We start from the raw sequence: 19,527 nt of genomic DNA, 5'->3' as shown, positions 1-19,527 counted from the left end.
ATTAGGTGAGGGGACAGGGTGCTTTTACACAGTTTGTGTGTGTGTGTCCAGTCGTGTTAGACTCTGTATGACTGTATGGACTGTAGCCCACCAGGCTCCTCGTCCACGGGATACTCCAGGCAAGAATACTGGAGTGGATTGCCAACTCCTTCTCCAGGGGATCTTCCCAACCCAGGGATCAAATCCACACCTCCTGCACTGCAGAGTGTTGACCACTGAGCCATCCGGGAGGCCCTTACACAGAATTTGAAAGCATGATTTGACATGACCATTATGGAGGGCAATGTGCCAGTATCTATGAAGACCTTTAGACTCAAACTCCCATGACTCAACAGTCCGACTTCTGTAGGGCTGTTGTTAGGAAAATAAACAAGTACATGCAAAGAGAGGCATGTGCAGGGGTACTCACTTTAGCCTTATTTGTTGTTGTGGAAAATTGATGAAAATTCAAGACCCTGTACAGGGAAATGGTGAAGTAAACATATTTTGTTTGCACGTTGTGGTTTGCCTATGCTACAGAATGCAACATCCGTTGAAAAATGGGATGTGAACTGATAAAGGACAATCGCAAGAAGTATTCTTGAGTAGAAAGCCTAAATTCTAGACTGCTACGTAGGGTGGGATACTGTTTGTGTCAGCATACTCCCACGTGTGTACATGCTCACCTGGAGACACAGGGCTCTGTGCAGGAGGGCTAAGCTATGAGACAAATGATGCAAGAGGTTCAGGGGTGGCTGCAGGCAGATGGGGAGCGCTAGGCGGTGGAAAGCATCTATCCAGAAAGGAGGCAATGGTGTTTATATTTCTCAAGTCAGACATTTGGGTCTGGACAGGGAAACTTTGATTCCCTTGGAATCAGAGTAGCGTACATATCGCAGCTCGAGGCACCCTGGTTTGTGGCTTGTTACCTGGTGGCTCAGGTGGTAAAGAATCTGCCTGCAGTGCAGGAGACCTGAGTTCGATCCCTGAGTCAGGAAGATCCCCAGAGAAGGGAATGGCCACCCACTTCAGTATTCTTGCCTGGAGAATTCCACAGACAGAGGAGCCTGGCGGGCTACCATCCACAGGGTCACAAAGAGTCGGACAGGACCAAGCAACTAATACTGTCACAAGAACGTAAGGGGGCTTCCCTGGTGGCTCAGTGGTAAAGAATCTGCCTGCCAGTGCAGCAGACATGAATCTGATCCCTGGTCTGGGAAGATCCCGCGTGCCGTGGAACAGTTAATCCCGTGCGCCACAGCTACTGAGCCTGTGCTCTAGAGCTCAGGACCCACAACTACTGAAACCTACATGCCCTGGAGCCCAAGCTCTGCAACAAGAGAGGCCGCCACAAAAAGAAGCCTGCTCACCACAGCTAGAAAGTAGCCCCTGCTTGACACAACTAGGGAAAAGCCCACGCCACAACGAAGGCCCAGACAGCCAAAAATAAATAAATAAATAAATACAGTTATTAAAAAAGAAGAACTTATGGGGAAGGGATAATTAGGAACTTTGGAATGGACATGTACACACGGCTACATTTAAAATGGACAGCCAGCAAGGATCTACTGTACAGGACATGGAACTCTGCTCAATGTTATGTGGTAGCCTGGATGTGAGGGGAGTTGGGGAGTGAATGGATACATGTATATATACGCCCGAGTCCCTTTGCTGCACACCTGAATCTATCACAACTTTGTTACTTGTCTATTCCCTAATACTAAATAAAAAATTTTGAAAAAGAACATATCCAGAGAGGTTGACAAGCAAAAGGGAAGCCTGTTTCCCCAGGCAGCATACCAAGTGTGTGCTGAGATCCAGAGTGGGACCAGAAATTCTGTAGACCAGGCAGAGTGAGGCCAAGCAGAAGATGAGATTCACAGTTATCTGAGGGCCATGCCGTGCTTCGCTGGGATCTTTCAGCAAAAGCAGACTCTTGTTCTGCTGGGACTTTCGTGAGAGGGTCTCGGTAGGTGCATAGAAAGAGAACAGCAAGGGAATATTTATTCCCCCTGAAAACATTCTCCAAAACTGGACCTATCTTAACACATCGATATAATGACTGCCCGATCATGGTAGACAGATATGAGAGGAAGAAGTTTGTAGGCAATTGATCAGACATGAAATGAAGGCTGTGACATTGTGTATGCCCCTCCTTGTCCAGCCAGCAGCACAGATTCCACACCCTGGACCTGGATCGTCCCAAGATTCCCTCCCCCAGGTGCTAGAGCCTGGTGAGGACTCTTTGAGTCCGGCCCCTGAAGAGTCTAGCAAGCTGTGTAGAGCCTCAGTGAAGGAGGTTGGGCTGTGGACAAGAGCAGGTATGAGCACTCAGCCTTTTCTACCTTCTCACTTTCCCGGGTGGCTCAGTGGCAAAGAATCCACCTGCCAGTGCAGGCAATGTGGGAGATGCAAGAGACAAGGGTTTGATCCTTGGGTTGGGAAGATCCATGGAGGAGGAAATGGCTACCCACTCCAGTATTCTTGCCTGCAAAATCCAACAGACAGAGGGGCCTGGCGGGTTATAGTCTGTGGGATTACAAAGGGTCAGACACTACTGAGCAAATAAGCATGGACGCGTTAACTAGTGGTGAAGAGATGGAGGCCCACCTGCCACCAACTTAGCCCTTACTTCACCTCCCTTGTCCCGCTGTGTGGATGCATGAAATGAGTGTAAAGGGTGTAAGAAAGCGAATGTGCCGATTCAGAGGGGCCACCCATTTATTCCCTGTTATTTATTAAGTACCTATTATAAACCATGCTTTATTAAAGATAAATATAATACCTAGTGAACAAGACAAAGTTCTGCCATTGAAGAGTTCAGTTTCAGATAGAAAGGCATCAGAAATCATGTGAACCAATAAAAAGTAAAGTAGATAATTCCAAATCTTGACCAAAGCCACAAAGTGTGAAGAAGAGAAAGCAGAACAATGGGATAGAGAGTGACATGGAGCAGGCATGATTTTGGGTAGAATGATCAGGAAGAGCCTCTCTGAGAGATGAATTTTATGTGTTATGTGATGTCACAAAAATTATAGCTGATGGACCAGACCTGTGTCATCCAATAGCAATTAGGTGATGATGGAATGTGCTAGAGCTGTCCTTCGAACACGGTAGCTATTGGCCATTTGTGGCTATTGAGCACTTGAGATATAGCTACTGTCCCTGAGAAATTAAATCTTTAATTCAATTTAATTTTAATTAATTTACATTTAAATATTTCCATGTGACTCATGGCTTTCACAACAGCCCAAAGTCATGCATTTAATATAAGATCTGAATGATGACAAGAAGCCAACTCGCCATTCTTACCTCCCATCCTTTCTTCCTCCCTCTCTCCGAACCTCCTTTCTTCCTTCCTCTTTTTCTTTATTCTCCCTTCTCATCTTTCCAACTGGGCTCTGTCTTTTCCTTCCTTTCTTTATCTCTTCCAATTCTTGGGCAAATATTTATTGTGACCTGTGTCTCAATTCTAGGCACTAAGTGAGATGCTGAGTGATTCAGCAATATAAACGAGTGCCAGGCTGTCTTCCTTCTTTGGAGCTTGCTGGTAAAGAATCCCCCTGAAACGCAGGAGACCTGGTCGACCCATGGGTGGGAAGATCCCTTGGAGAGGGGAAAGGCTACCCACTCCAGTATTCTGGCCTGGAGAATTCCATGAACTGTATAGTCCATAGGGCCGAAAAGAGTTGGACACGACTGAGTGACTTTCATTTCACTTTCCTTTAGGACAGACATACCAAACACATGAAAATGAACACATAAACAAGATAATGCCAGATCACAAGGAGCCCTGGGAAGTGAACGAAAGAGGCCAGTGTGAAGCAGAGTGATGTAGATGGTGCCTGGGTAAGGGGATTGCCCTCTGAGTTGGGGATGTTTGAGCCAAGACTTGAATAATGGGAAGGGGCCAGTCATGGGAAAAGCAGGGGTGTGTGTGTGGTGGGGGGCGGGTGGTGGGGGCCAGGGAGAGAGAGAGAAACAGAGAGAAACACTCTGTAAGGGATGGGTGTGTATGAATATCTGATGATCTAATATTAGAATCTTTGAGGCATTGTGTGTGTGTTTGTGTACATCTTTCTAGATGTGCAGTGATCTTCTTTCCTATCTGTCATTTCTCCATCTGTTATATGATCGGATGGATGGGTTTGAAAATCTGTTTAGTATTTCATGCACCCCAAGCTGTGAAAGTCGGGTCTCAGTACAGGCCTGGTAGGGTGCACTGATTTATTAATGATTGTGCTGTGCATCACTGAAGCTAGAGATCTTGATTTGGGGATGCAACTCTATGAAGGACATATCTGAAGGACATTCGTGGAAGGTTCTTACCTGGGCAGTTTGTAGGATAGGAGGTCCTGCCATTCTGGCCAAACGTAGAGAAAAAGGGTTTCTGGGCTGCAGTCTCTCATCACAGGGAATAGTTTCCTTCAAGACTAGAGCTGGTGCCTGGCCGTGTGATGAAGCACTCTTCTTCCCAGCACAATTCACACCTGTCAAGTATGGATGGACGTTTCTGTCTTGATCGAGTTATTTACAAATGTCCATGGCCAGGCATGAGTTGACCTGAGCAACATTTTTCCACCAATAAAACATCGAGTGCTTTGACTGAGCCTTATCCCTCTAGCTGATCAGGTTCCTTGCATCAACAAGGAGGAGACATGTACAAATTATTTACAAAAACAAAGTTTGTTTCAAGGTGCACCTGAGGTAAACATGAAATAACCTCACCGTCAGCACAAGTCCCAAACATGGCATTCTCTGTGAATGCACAGTGAATAAATAGGGTTCATAAATACAGAAACAGTAATTAACACATGTACTGATCAGCTGATTCCTTCCAGGCACTGTGCTGAGTCTTCATTTGTTTGGGCTGCTTTAACAAAAGTACCATGGACTGGGTGGCGTAAGCATTTCTTTCTTATAGTTCTGAAGGTTAGGAATTTCAAGATCAAGGTGTTGGCAGATTCACTGTATGCTGAGGACCTGTTTCCAGGTTCAGAGAGGGCTCTCTTTTCACTATGTACTTACCTGGCAGAAGTAGGGAGGGAGCTTTCTGGGGTCTCTTTTACAAGGGCACTAATCCTATCCATGAGAGCACCACCCTATGACTTAATCCCCTCTGAAAGGCCACACCCCCATATTCCATCCCAGTTCAAGTGAGGACTTAACATGTGACTTGGGCGGGGCACAAACACTCCTACTGCAGTATCATAAGTACCAGCCCTTTCAACCTGACATGTTCTGAGATAGATCTTGCTTAGGATCCTCATCATCTGAGGAAACTGAGGCTGGAGGTGGTTAAATAGGTTTCCCTAGTCCTGTATTTATTTTTATCATTTATTTATTTATTTGGCCATGCCATGCAGCACATGGAATCTTAGTTCCCAAACCAGGGATGGAACCTACATCCCCAGCATCCCTGCATTGGAAGTGTGGAGTCTTAACCACTGAACTGCCAGGGAAGTCTCAGCCCAAAGTCCTTTAGTGTGAGGATGGCAGAGCCAGGAAGAGAGCCAGGCAGCAGGGCTAAGACGTGCATAAATAAGGGTGAGGGAAGCAGACTCAGCCGGAACAAGCAGGGCTTGGCTCAGCCGCAGGATGCTGGTGAGAAGGAAGCAGGGCTGGCAGAATCCCCGAGGCAGTGCTGAGCTGACACACAGCTGGGAGTGTGGGGGTGCAGAGACCTGGAATGCCACCTTCCTGAGAGGAGCCTTCTCCCGTCACCGTCTGTTAAATCGTGAGCACCCCATGCCCGGACAGGCAATGCTGACATCTCTGTAATCATCAGTTAATCGTGGCACCTGCCCTTGGAAACGCTGAGCCCGAGGAAAGAAGCCACAATAAAACAGCTGATAGAAGTTGGTGTGTGACATTCTGCGGCGGGGCCCTCTTTGAATGTGTGTGAGTAAAGTATCAGAGAAGTACATTCTGGGTGGCGTCCCCAGGCAGGGGCAGGTGAAGTGAGCCATAATCCTGTTCCTTTAAAATCAGGAAGCATCTTGCTTTCGAATCTCTGGAGTGAGATGGGCCACTAACGAAAGAGGAGGGATTGGAGGGAGCATTGTGGATAAGAAGATGCTGATGGAACTGAGGTTGTCAGTAAGCAAAGGCTTCGGTTTTAGAGCCCTGCTTCCCAACCTGTGGGCTCGGGAATTATTGCACAGGACCTTCACATCCCTAGAGATACCAAACACTTAATCAGTAAGTGTCAACTTTATCTAAAAATCCCATAGGCACACACATAGCCAATTTAAAAAATGTAGATTCACTGGTGAAGACTCTGTCACAAATTCATTTTAAGGGATTGTTGACTTCTTAGTTGCTTTTTGTCCATATGTGTTTTCTGAAATCAGACCATATGAGCGATTCAGCTTCTGTCATATGATGGTCTGTTGATGCTAAAGCCCAGTGGGCGAACTGGGAGAGATGACAAGGAGAAATGGAAGCAAGCCTGTGATTCGTGCAGTTTGAGGCATGGGCCCTATAAAGTGGCCAAGCTCTGTCTATCACTGAAGCTTCCCAAGTGCTTGGGCACCCTGGGATGGCACAGCAAATGAGATTTCTAGAAATTCCCTGGATTCTATGCCAAACAGAAGCTTTTTGTTGCTCTCAGGATGGGTCGTATCAATGCCCATTGGAGAAGTCAGTTTGTGTGACGAAGGTCATTATATACAGAGTAGTATATGTATTATGGAGTCTTCCCAGGTGGTTCAGTGGTGAAGAATCTTCCCGCAATACAAGAGCCGTAAGTTCGATCCCTGGATCAAGAAGATCCCCTAGAGAAGGAAATGGCAACCCACTCCAGTCTGCTTGCCTGGGAGATCCCATGGACAGGGGAGTCTGGGAGGCCACAGTCCATGGGGTCGCAGAGTCGGACACAACTTAGTGACTCAACAACAACATATGTATTAGGCAATCAATTATAGGTGTTTAGATTCGGAATTTAAGCAGGACTCATCTTCACTCACTCAACACACAGGCTTGTTGGTATCTACCATGTGCTATGTTACACTAGCAGTAATAACAAGGGGGAACACTGACCAATATTTGCGCTGTGCTGGGCACCTTTTCCTGTGAACGAGGAAGAGGTGTTATTATACCCATTTGACAGATGATGAAACTGAGGTTCAAAGACATGAAACATGTTGCTCAAAGTGAGCTGTGGTTCAGAGATGGAACCCCAAAGTTGAACACTGAGTCACCCTCCTTTGTCAGGATGCCCACCTGCTGATGAGCTTCTGAAGAAGGTGATTGTGGACTCTGGAATCAAGTCAGCCCTCCGTCAATGATTCTCGTCTCTGAAACTCGTGGACCTCTGTGAATCCTGAGACACAAGGATTGGCCTCCTAGACTATCTTTGCTATTTTAGAAGATGAAGACTTCTTCAGGACGAGATCTCGCTCTTCACTTTCTCTCTTGATCTCGGCACAGAGTTGGCACAAGAAGTGGCCAAATTAATGAAATGGTTTTCTGTCTTTTTCTTTCATAAATCCTAACATATCTGTATCTGCCTGGCACTAGCTTTCCTGAGATCTGGGTATGCTATTGTGTCCCACCATGGGGGTTGTGTGTCATTCAAAACTGGAATGCTTTCCTCTTTCTTCTCCAATTAGTTACATTCTTTGCCTTTCCTCACCGCCTAGGCACCTCCTCCTCCTCCTTTCCCACTCCTTCCCTTTCTCTTGTCTTTCTTTCTCTTTCTTCTTCCTAATCACCTAATCCTTCCCTTCTCCTCTCTACCCCCTCTCCTCTCCTCTACCCACACTGTTTCTCTCAGCCCCTTCTCTCTCTTGGAGGCAGATGCAATTTTGTCTAAAAAGAGACTTCTGCCCACAGCAGAGATGCTGCGTCTGAACCACAGGTCACTTTACAAAAATGGGAAACTCAGACTTCCCTGGCGGTCCAGTGGCTGGGAATCTGCCTGCCAATGCAGGGGACATGGGTTCGACCCCTGGTCTGGGAAGATTCCACACACCGCGGGGCAACTAAGCCCGTGCACCTAGAGCCTGAGGTTCACAACAAGAAAAGCCACCACAGTGAAAAGCCCGTGCACCACAATTGGAAAGGAGTCCCCGCTTGTTGCGACTACAGAAATTCCGTGTGCAACAATGAAGACCTAGAGCTGCCAAAAATAATAAATAAGTAAATAAATAAATAAATTTTTTAAAAAGTGGAAAATTCATGTGTGTCCCTCAAGGAACTCGTGGTCTGTTGCCAAGCAGGTACCATGCCCGCTTTATCATCACTGTATACTTGACATATTAAGCACCAGCAAAGCTGGATGTAATCAATGAGAGCATTTGTATTAGCAAAGCCCTTTCATGTTACAGGTCCAGAAACAGAAAAATCCCTGTCTTAAGCCCACTTGGCAAGTTAGTGCTTAAGTCAGAGCTGTCACTCAGGATCCCTTCTTTCTCAGCTTCAATTTGGCCATTAGCCACACGGCGCTGGCAAAGGCTGCTTTTCTTGGGTCTTCTTTATAAGAAATGTGGTTTCCCAAGGGTTTGACTTTTTACCTTCAGGGATTTCAAGATTCCTAAAAGTTGACTTTGAAAAGCAGCATGAACTTCAACAGGATGAGGCAGAGAAGGGTCTAGTTCTGTGGTCCGGAGCAGAGTTTATTGTCTCTTGGACTCAGTTTCCACATCTCTGTAATGGGCTCAGGGATTCATATGGCACTGGTGAGGTTGAGCCAGCATAATATGTGAAATTGCCTGGCTCAGTGCTGGGCAAGTAGCAGATACCTGATTGATTTTCTAAGTTTCTTTCTTCATTGCAGAGGAGACAGCCCTGCCTCATGCCCTTGCTCTAACAAGCATTCTCTTGAGTTACAGTTTATCAGTAGGACTCAGAAAATATTGTTCATTTATGCACCATTTATCCCACTGGATAATGCATTTGGGAAAATGTGAGGTGCCTGTGTACATCTGATTCAGGCAAGGCACAAGCAGGCTCAGCTGCTGACCCTTCCAGAGAGAATGGACTCTACATCTTACACGGGTGATCACCTTCTCCCTCGGTGTCCATGATGGTGTCCATTTGCTTCAATTGATGACACCCCAGAGAGAGATATCACAAATTAAACGATGGAGTTTAATCTGACAAGAATTTCTGGGGCTTCTGGCCTGGGTTTCTGTAACTCCCAGTGGTGAGTCAGTGACAGCCCACCTTTACAACACATACAATGAGGCTTAAAATCCAGCTTTGCCATCTACCAGCAGTGTGACCTTGGGCCAGTCATGTAACTTTGCTGAGCCTCTGTTGTTTGGTGAAACATTGCTAGGCAGTAACTAAGAGCTTGGGCTAATGTGCAGGATGGACCTGGGATTTGAATTGCAGTTCCACCTCTTGTGACTTTGGACTAACAGATTAATTTCACTGAGTCTCAGTTTCCTGACCTCTGAAGTGGGGAGGATAGTAGTACCTTTTTGAGAAAGTTGTTTTAAAAATTCACAACTAATGTATTGAGAACCTACTATCTGTGAGGCACTCTTTCAGATATTAACTCATATTCAGACTGCAAACCTAGGGACTGTAACCCTGCAGTTTCCTCTGTCCATGGGATTTTCCAGACAAGAATACTGGGTCACCATGACCTCCTCCAGGGGATCTTCCCGACCCAGGGATCAAACCTGTGTCTCTTACATCTCCAGCATTGGCAGGCAGTTTCTTCACCACTAGCCCCACCGGGGAAGCCCATTAACTCATATAACCTTCCCCAAATCCCTAAGAAATAGGTGTTATCAATATGACGGCTTTTTTTTTTTTCCCAGATTATGCTACGGAGCCACAAAATATTAGGTTAGTAATTTGCCCAGAGTCATACAGCTAATAATGTTACTGAACCAAACTTAGGTCCACTTGCCCACCCAAAATAAAACTGACCTACTGACACCAGGTGCTGGTTGTGGGGAAGGAAAATGCAATGCTTATTGCACCGCAGCACACAGGGGGTCCATGAGAGCTAGAGCCCCAAACACCCAAGCTCCCAGAGAAGTTTCAGGAAAGCATTTCTAAAGGCCAAGAGAAGGAGGGAGACCACAGGGTATGTGATCACTTGTGCACAATTCTCTGATTGATGGTAAAGTATCAGCCAATCAGATGGTGGCATCACAGGCGTTAATGTTACCAGGCCTTAGGCTCTGAGAAGCCTGGGGTCTGTGTGCTCATGGTTATCTAGTATTGATAACTAGATAACTAGTATTGGTAGTTAACATCTAATTTGGTGGGAATTTTAGCATCTGTAAAACAACTCAGGAAATGTGCATCAGTTACTATTATCTAGGGACTTCAGAGAAGAGCTAAAGCAAAGGATATGGGGAAGGTCTGTCCTGGGAAGGGTCTGCTCTGTCATAGTAAGTGAATCCAGATTCGGTTCATCTGGAGTCTGTGCTTTTTAACCACCAGGCTGTAGAGCCCAGTGTCTGAAAGTGCTTGGAGACCTCGATCTGGTGTCAGAATTTGAACTCTCAGCCTCCAAACAGCACTTAGTAAACAGCATCTGATAACTACTGTGGGATCTCTGTTGTTAAAGTTGTTGTCCCAGATGGTGACCTGCATCCAGATGGGGCTTGTGCTCAGCCCAGTCCCCCCACCAGCAGAGCGGGGGTGGAGGAGCTTGGAGAGTGTGTTGGCTCGTGTCTCATAAACATTTGGCGCTGTGAGAGCAGCTTCGTGATCTTGCAGGATGATTCTCGGCTTCAGGATGGTGTGTTGATGCTGATGTCACGGCTGCTCTGGGCACCCCAGATACTGTTAACAAGCCATTCCAAGCACAGATGCAGTGTTTCCTCACCATATGGTCCATGCTGCAGTGCAGGGTGCTTCAGACAGGAGATGACGTGGAATTCAGAAACACTGAACCCCATGCACCAGAAACCCACTTAGAGGAGCCCTCCAAACTGCCCCAGTTCTCCTGACTTCCAAGGATCATCTTTCCATTTGTATGTCATTCATTCATTTGTCCAACAACCACACATCATTATGGGGCAGCTGCCGTGCAGTAGGGACTGTGTCAAGCACTGGGGATACACAGGTGAATGACACATTGCCCAAGTCTTCCAGAAACTGAGCTTAGCCATGGAGGGCATGGGAACCAACCATATTATGATGTTTGTGGTTCAGTTGCTTAGTCATGTCTAATTCTTTTGGGACCCCTGGGGCTGTAGTCCACCAAGCTCCTCTGTCCCTGAAATTTTCCAGGCTAGAATACTGGAGTGGGTTGCCATTTCCTTCTCTCTTTATGACATTATCCTAACCATATGATGACATTATTTTAAGCTGTGTAACACAGAAAGTTATCAGGGACCCTGGGAATTCAAAGGAGTTGGTGAAAATCTTGGTGATGGAGTTAAAATTTATTTTTGCACATCAGTGTCTAAACACTTTTCCTATTCAGGTGCGTGCTTAGTCACTCAGTCATGTCTGACTCTTTGCAAGCCTTTTGAACTGTAGCTTATGAGGCTTCTCTGTCCATAGAATTCTTCAGGCTAGACTCCTAGAGTGCGTTGCCATTTCCTCCTCCAGTGAATATTCCCCACTCAGGGATCAAACCCGTGTCTCCTGTGTCTCTTCAGAAGGACTCCCCAGATAGGCAAAGGTCATGTCCCGCCTTCTCCTAGTGAAGGTGAAGAGACTCTGACATCCCTTCACCCTGCTTTTCTGGCAAGTAGATTGTGAACACGTCATGTAAATGTCCACCTCCAACTGGAACCTCCCTTGAGTTTCAGACTCCCGTGTCCACTCCTCCATGTGAGTATCTCAGATTACAAGTCCAAAATCAGACATGGTTTCTTCCCCTGAAACTGGCTTCTTTTCCAGTGTTCTCCACTTTGATAAACTACTACTTAATCATCAGCTCAGGCCGACAGTCTTGGAGTCTTCTATGACACTCTCTTTTCACACACATCCCACCCATCCTAAAGGACTGTTGGCCCTACTTTTTAAAGACATCCCAATTCTGAACGCTACTTCCCAGTTTTCCCTCTCCATCTGTGGCCCTGTCCCCTCATCTCCAACCTGCCCTCCAGCAATGGCCTCTTAGCAGGCAGTCTTCCTTCTGCTCTTGCCACATACCCGTGTGTTCTCAGCAAAGCAGCTGGAGAAAGATCTCTGAAAATGTAAAGCTCATGTTCTCCTATTTCACGTTCTCCAGTGGTTTCTCATCACATATGGAATGAAACCCAGTGTCTTGCCCGTGGCCCATAAGAGCCAGCACCCCCAACCTCATGATCTTTTCCTCCACACCCCCTGGCCTTTTTTTCTTACCTCCTTGGCTTTGCTCACTCCCCTCTGGCACGACTGGTCACCTCCCCATTCCTCAAGCACATAAAGATGTGGGAGCAAGGGCAGAGCGAAATGTCAGATCCAGTCGCAAAGAACTTACCTAAAACCAGGAGAGAGAAGGAGACTTGGGATGAAAAATTCCTGAGACGGTAGAAGGAGATGATTCTCAAAGCCCCTGTGGGGAGGGGTTGGTCTCACACCTTAGAGAGCTGTCTCCTCTAGTTGTTTTTTATTTTCTTTTTTTAGGAAGAGGGAGGCTCTATTTCTAGATGTAGAAATAGCTGGTATCTAGAAATACCTAGATAGATAGACAGACAGATATCTAGAAATATCTAGCTATTTCTAGGTAAAGAAATTGCCACTGAAATAAGGACCCAGGTGAGTAGATTGATGAGGGGATAAGGGCTGAGAATTGGTGACATTAGGGCAGCAAAACCTATCACAACAAAGCCTTAGAACAGGAGCCTAATGGCTTACTCATCTATTCACTCAGCAGATATTTACCAAGCACCTGCTATTTGCCAGGAGCTGGGGTAGATATTTGCTTGGCCGTTGAGCTTAGGAGCCAAGAATAAGCTCACCCAGTGAGACTTTGAAAAAGTATCTTCAGGTTCTGAGTCTGGTTCCTTCCTTGTAAAAGTGAAAAGTAATAATACCTGCTCTTTTGATCAAAATAGTTATTTACGTGATACTATAGAGAACTCTCCTTTTATCGGAGGTAGCAGTTATACTAGAAGCTCTGTGGGGGGAAGGGCCTTCTCTGTTGTGTTCACTAGTATATTGCCATTTATGGATGCGAGCATTTACGGAATGAATGAATGAATGAATATAACTGATTCAGAATCTTTTTTGGAAAGGGGGGACTGCTACTTCATTGATTTTGAGCATCTACTGGATACCTTGTTACTGGCAAAAATTCCTGTATATCTCACACAACAATAGTTGTATCTTTTTTTAAAATTGGAGTATAATTGCTTTACAACACTGTTAATTTCTGCAGTGAATCAGCTATAAGTATACATATAGCCCCTCCCTCTCGGACCTACCTCCCACCCCCATCTCACCCCTCTAGGGTCATCACAGAGCACTGAGCCGAGCTGCCTGTGCTACATAGCTGCTTCCCACTAGCTAGCTATTTTATTCATAACAGTGTATATATGTCAATTCCAATCTCCCAATTCATCCCACCGTCCCCTCCCCCAACCCCGTGTCCATATATCAGTCCTCTATGTCTGTGTAACTATTCCTGCCCTGGAAATAGGTTCATCTGTACCATTTTTCTAGATTCCACAAATGAGACGGTTTTCCCATGTATGCCCCAAATGCGGGAACTCTCAAATGCATGGTGGTATCCATCTGTAACATGACAATCAAAGCCATTTAGGCATCTCTGTTCCCCACTCCTCTCTCTGTTGCCTTCTCTAGCCCCCTCCTCTCATGGCTGTTTGCATCGATCACTGAGCTAGGCACACACTTACTTCCCTATATACACACTGGCTTGAAAAATAAAAGTGAGTCACTCAGTTGTGTCCAGCTCTTTTTGACCCCATGGACTGTAGCCTGCCAGGCTCCTCTGTCCGTGGAATTCTCTAGGCAAGAATACTGGAGCGGGTTGCCAGTCTCTCTTCCAGGGAATCTTCTCAATTCAGGGATCAAACCCAGGTCTCCCGGTTTGCAGGCAGATTCTTTACCGTCTCAGCCATAAGGACTGGATACCGTTTTTTTTGCATTGATCACTGAACTAGGCACACACTTACTCCCCTATATACACTGGCATACAGGCTGGATACCATTTATCTCAGATGCTTCAGATAAAAAACTCCAGATCCACAAAGATCTTGACAGACTGCAGCAATTAGCTGAAGTGAAGGAGATGAATTTGAACGAGGTCAGTGTAAAGATAAACACTGAGCTCTAAGAAGTCAACAGCAGAGACCAGATGAGAAGAAAACCCTAGCAGCTTAAAAAAAAAAAATAAATAAAGGCAACAAAATAAATGAGCAATGTATGTATACTGAGGGGCAAAATTCTAAAAAGGCCATGTATTAAAAATATCTATCTTTAGCATTTTTTACATCAACATTTATTTAGTATTTTTATACTATGACATGAGTTTCATAATTAAGAGAATCTCTTTAATTGGAATAAAAGTGGGATATCAGTATATTCGTTTACCTCCAGCTAAGCTAATAGCAGCTCCCTTGATCAGGAAGTATGACGATATGGGCTTGAATCAGAATATTCTTTTTTATTTTTCTATATCAGTTCCTTAGTTTCCATGTTGTTCAACTTTTCCATTTGGTTAAACATAAATATTTTCTCCTTACTCTTCTCTAATAATTGCTGTCCCAATGATAGTGTGCCCCTGGCTTAAGCTTTTAAAATTCTGGCATTCGTTGGACACAATTCAAAGTGAGTCACCTGTATTAGCTTCTCGACAGTCCTATAAAAGAGGGACTCATTAACCCTGGGCTTCCCTGGTGGTTCGGACAGTAAAGACTCTGCCTGCAATGCAGGAGATCCAAGTTCACTCCTTAGGTCAGGATGATTCCCCTGGAGAAGGGAATGGCTACCCACTCCAGTATTCTTACCTGGAGAATTCCACGGACAGAGGAGCCTGGGGGCTACCGTCCATGGGGTCACAAAGAGTCAGTCACGAGTGAGTGACTAACACTTTCACTTATTAACCCTATATTTTGGATGAGGAAATGGAGAGTCAGAGTGGTTTGTGAAAGTGAAAGTGGCTCAGTTGTATTTGACTCTTTGTGACCCCAGGGACCATACAGTTCATGGAATTCTCCAGCCCAGAATACTGGAGTGAGTAGCCTTTCCCTTCTCCAGGGGATCTTCCCAACCCAGGGGTCAAACCCAAGTCTCCCTCATTGTAGGCAGATTCTTTACCAGCTGAGCCACAAGGGAAGCCCAAGAATGCTGGTTGGTTTAGTCACTTCATCAAGGCGATATGGGTAGTCAGAACTCTGAAATCAGACAAGTGTGACTCCCCCAAAACTATGTTCCTTAGCACTGCCCCTCCAAGCAACATAATTAAATCTGATGAAAACCAAAGAGACACACAAATGTGAAGACGTTTGAAATACTGGGGAGATGATGTCTGTTCGAGATGAGTATGATTACTTATGGCCAGAGCTATTGCTTTGATCTGAAAACTGCTCACTGCCCAATCATGATACCCAAACGACATCAAACTCCGTGTGAATATCTCTGCATTAGACAAGAGGCACATTCCTCTTGCCTAATAAAAGTGCTTGCCGAGAAAGCTCAAAACCCAGTAGCAATTAATTATTGACAGAGCATGTGAATTAGAGATAAAAGAAAAGTCATTCTTTCTCCACACAGGCGATAGTAAATAAATTTAATTATGGTAGGGGAAGCTGAGGGATCTTCATCTGTATTAAGTTTTATTAGCTGAGACATTTAAAAGCGTGTCATCATAACAAAGAGGTCTTGTGTAATCCTAAATGTACCACTTTGGTGCAAGGCTCAGAAGTGAATAGACTTTAATGGAGTACAAGATGGCAGATGGCCTGCTGTACCAACAGGTATGAAACGGGTTTATCGTCAATTAACTTTGGTCCACATACGCCTACAGCAAATTGACTGTATAATAGGATCTTGAGCCTCATTTTCTCACTGATACACCGGCCACATTGGTATTGGAGGACCAGTAGCATCAAACTCCTTTAGTCCCTTGAAGCTCCCAAGTAAGACAAGGCCACTCTGAAGGTGAACAGGGATGGAGGGATGGGTTTGAGAAGCAACCCTGGGAAGGAAACCAAGAGATATGGGACCTGGTGTGCGATCTATCGGGCTTCTCCAGTGGCTCAGCGGTAAAGAATCCCCCTGCAATTCAGGAAACATAGGAAATGTGGGTTCAATCCCTGGGTTGGAAATATCCCCTGGAGGAAGCCATGGCAACCCACTCCAGTATTCTTGCCTGGAGAGTCCCATGGATAGAGGGGACTGGTGGGCTACAGTCCAATGCACAAAGAGTCAGACACGACTGAAGCAACTGAGCACACACATGCGGGACCTATCGTGGCCTTACTGAGCAAACTTGGGAGCCAAGAAGGAAGAAATCCCATGTATGAAACCAGTTCTGTGCTAGATGTTGTCACACTCTATGTCACACTATTGATATGTGTCATTCATTTCATTCTCAGCTGAACTTGAGGTAAGTTTCAGGATTTTGAAAATGAAGATAATAAGGCTCTGGATGTGATTCAACTTGCTGAAGTCACAAAACCTGATTCCCGGTCTCTGGGCTTCATTTTCCGCATTTGCATAAAGACACCTTTGGACTAGGTTGGACGATTGTGTGTTTAGTCACTCAGCCGAATACAACTCACTTGCTACTCCACGGACTGTAGCCCATCAGGCTCCTCTGTCCATGGGATTTCCCAGGCAAGAATACTCAAGTGGGTTGCCATTTCCTTCTCCAGGGAATCTTCCTGACCCGGGAATTGAACTCGAGTCTCCTGCATTTCAGGCAGATTCTTTACCACCGAACCACCACGGAAACCCTTTGGCTAGGTTTGTTGTTGTTCAGTTGCTTGGTTATATCTGACTCTTTGCAACCACACGGACTATAGCACACCAGGCTTCCCTGTCCTTCACCATTTCCCAGAGCTTGCTCAAAATCATGTCCATTGAGTCGGTGATACCATCCAACCATCTCATCCTCTATTGTCTCCTTCTCCTCCTGCCTTCTATCTTCCCCAGCATCAGGGTCTTTTCCAGTGAGTCAACTCTTCACATCAGGTGGCCAAAGTATTGGAGCTTCAGCTTCAGCATCAGTCCTTCCAGTGAATATTCAGGGTTGATTTCCTTTAGGATTGACTGGTTTGATCTCCTTGCAGTCCAAGGGACTCTCAAGCATCTTTTCCAACACCACAGTTCGAAAGCACCAATTCTTTGGCACCCAGCCTTCTTTACAGTCCAACTCTCACATCCATACGTGACTACTGCAAAAACCATGGCTTTGACGAGATGGACCTTTTCATCTAGGTTAGGGGTCAGCAAATGACATCTAAAAGGGCCAGTTAGAGAATATGTTCAGATTTGCATGTGATATGGTCTCTGTTTGCAGCTATTCAGCTCTGCTGATGTAGATGCAAAAAACAGCCACAGACTTTACAGAAAGGAATGAGTGGCCATGTTCCAATGACTATTTATGAGCATTGAAATGTGAACATACAATTTTCATGTGCCACAAAGCTTTAGTCTTATTATTTTTGCTTTTCCCCCCATCCAAACTACAGTCCATGGGGTTGCAAAGAGTAGGATATGACTGAGTGACTTTCACTTTCACTTCACTTTAAAGATGAGAAGTCATTCTTACCTGTGGGCCATACAAAAACAGCAGGCAGGTAGTAGTTTGCCCACCCTTAGGCTAGATCACCTCTGAGATCTTGCTGAGCTCAAACACTTTCTGAAAGCCACTACAACAATCCTATCCTTGATTTATTAAGCTCTTACACATGCCAGCTTCTGTGCTAAATGCTTTAAAAGCATTATCTCCTTTAATCCTTTTACAACCATGTGAAGTAGGTGCTATCATTATCTTTATTTCAGAGATTATAAAACTAATACACAGAGAAATTAAGAGTCCGACTAGGTTAAACATAACTGGCAAGAGATAGAGCTGCAATTTAAACGCCAGGTGTATAGCATTCCCAAGGATGAATGCACAAGCTTTTTGCTGCCTTTTATGAAAATACTTTAATCAGAACTGTAGTGGGACATATAGTCTAAAAAGGGCTTTTCTGGTGGTTCAGATGGTAAAGAATCTGCCTGCAGTGTAGAAGACCCATCTTCAATTTCTGGGGCAGGAAGATCTCCTGAAGAAGGGAATGGCTATCCACTCCAATATTTTTGCCTGGAGAATTCCATGGACAGAGGAGCTCAGGGGTCTATAGTCCATGGGGTCGCAAAGAGTCGGACACAACTGAGCAAATAACACGTCTAAAAAGAACTTCCGAGTGTATATGAATTTTATTTGGTAGCTCCCCCATTGAGCTGTTTATATATGTTTCGTGGGACAAGTTCAGTTATTTCTGGATACGAATAACCACTCTTTTGTTTTCCTTCATCTTCTAGAAATGTGATGCCCAAGACTTTGGATGGACAGTTAACCATGGAGAAGACGCCAAGTTACTTTGTGACAAACGAGGCTCCCAAGCGCATCCACTCCATGGCCAAGGACATCAAACTCATCGTGGTGGTGAGGAACCCCGTGACCAGGGCCATCTCCGACTACACCCAGACACTGTCAAAGAAACCCGAGATCCCCACCTTCGAGGTGCTGGCCTTCAAAAATCGGACTCTAGGGCTGATCGACGCCTCCTGGAGCGCCATTCGAATAGGGATCTATGCTCTGCATCTGGAAAACTGGCTCCAGTATTTCCCCCTCTCTCAGATCCTCTTCGTCAGCGGTGAGCGACTCATAGTGGACCCCGCCGGGGAAATGGCCAAAGTACAGGATTTTCTAGGGCTCAAGCGTGTTGTGACTGAGAAACATTTCTATTTCAACAAAACCAAGGGGTTCCCTTGCTTAAAGAAGCCAGAAGACAGCAGTGCCCCCAGGTGCTTAGGCAAGAGCAAGGGTCGGACTCATCCTCGCATTGACCCGGATGTGATCCACAGACTGCGGAAGTTCTACAAACCCTTCAACATGATGTTTTACCAAATGACTGGTCAAGATTTCCAGTGGGAACAGGAAGAGGGTGATAAATGAGGCTCACGATGTGGTGGGAAGGCTGGCAAGTGGCTAGGGAGGCTCCTGACCCGAGTCCTGAATCCCCCAGGGTCTGCAGCCTCATCCTTGCTGGGGTGCCAAGTAGATCTCCTTTGTCCAGTCAGGATTGCTTCCAAGGCTGTTGGCTTAGGCAGAGATATGGATCCCCTGGCATGCTGATAGGGTACCAGGCCTGCCTGGGTAGCAGCATCTGGTTGACCAGCTGGCCACCAGAATCCACTGCTAATTCTTGTCTTCTGCTGGTTAATCTAGTCTGAAGACAGGATAAATAGCTGTCAAGGTCAGATACAGTGGCATGAATGTTTGTTTAAATGATAAGGAAGAAGGGAAGTTCTACTTGGGCAGGGGCCTCTCACTTTAATTTGAGAAGCCCGAGTTCTAGCCCCATATCTGGCAAAGGCCCCCTGCTCAATCAACCTCTGCTTTGGCATTTTGCCAGAATACTAATTGTGGCTGCTTGCTCCAGGACTCCTAGGGAGCAAGATCCT

General features: G+C 45.7%; 1 protein-coding gene across 1 annotated transcript in view; it reads left to right on the top strand.

The window, feature by feature from the left end:
- Window positions 1-19,018, top strand: part of HS3ST4 (heparan sulfate-glucosamine 3-sulfotransferase 4) — a 484,825-nt gene extending 465,807 nt beyond the window's left edge. The window contains exon 2 of the mRNA XM_068969257.1: window positions 18,382-19,018. Within this exon, the coding sequence (XP_068825358.1) occupies window positions 18,382-19,018 (637 nt within the window). The remainder of the gene's footprint in view (window positions 1-18,381) is intronic.
- Window positions 19,019-19,527: the final 509 nt, after the last annotated feature.

This window comes from Capricornis sumatraensis, chromosome 3, assembly GCF_032405125.1.
Source record: "Capricornis sumatraensis isolate serow.1 chromosome 3, serow.2, whole genome shotgun sequence".
Taxonomy (NCBI): Eukaryota; Metazoa; Chordata; class Mammalia; order Artiodactyla; family Bovidae; genus Capricornis; species Capricornis sumatraensis.
Note: the sequence above shows the minus strand (reverse complement) of the source record. Positions and strands in the feature narration are given on the sequence as shown.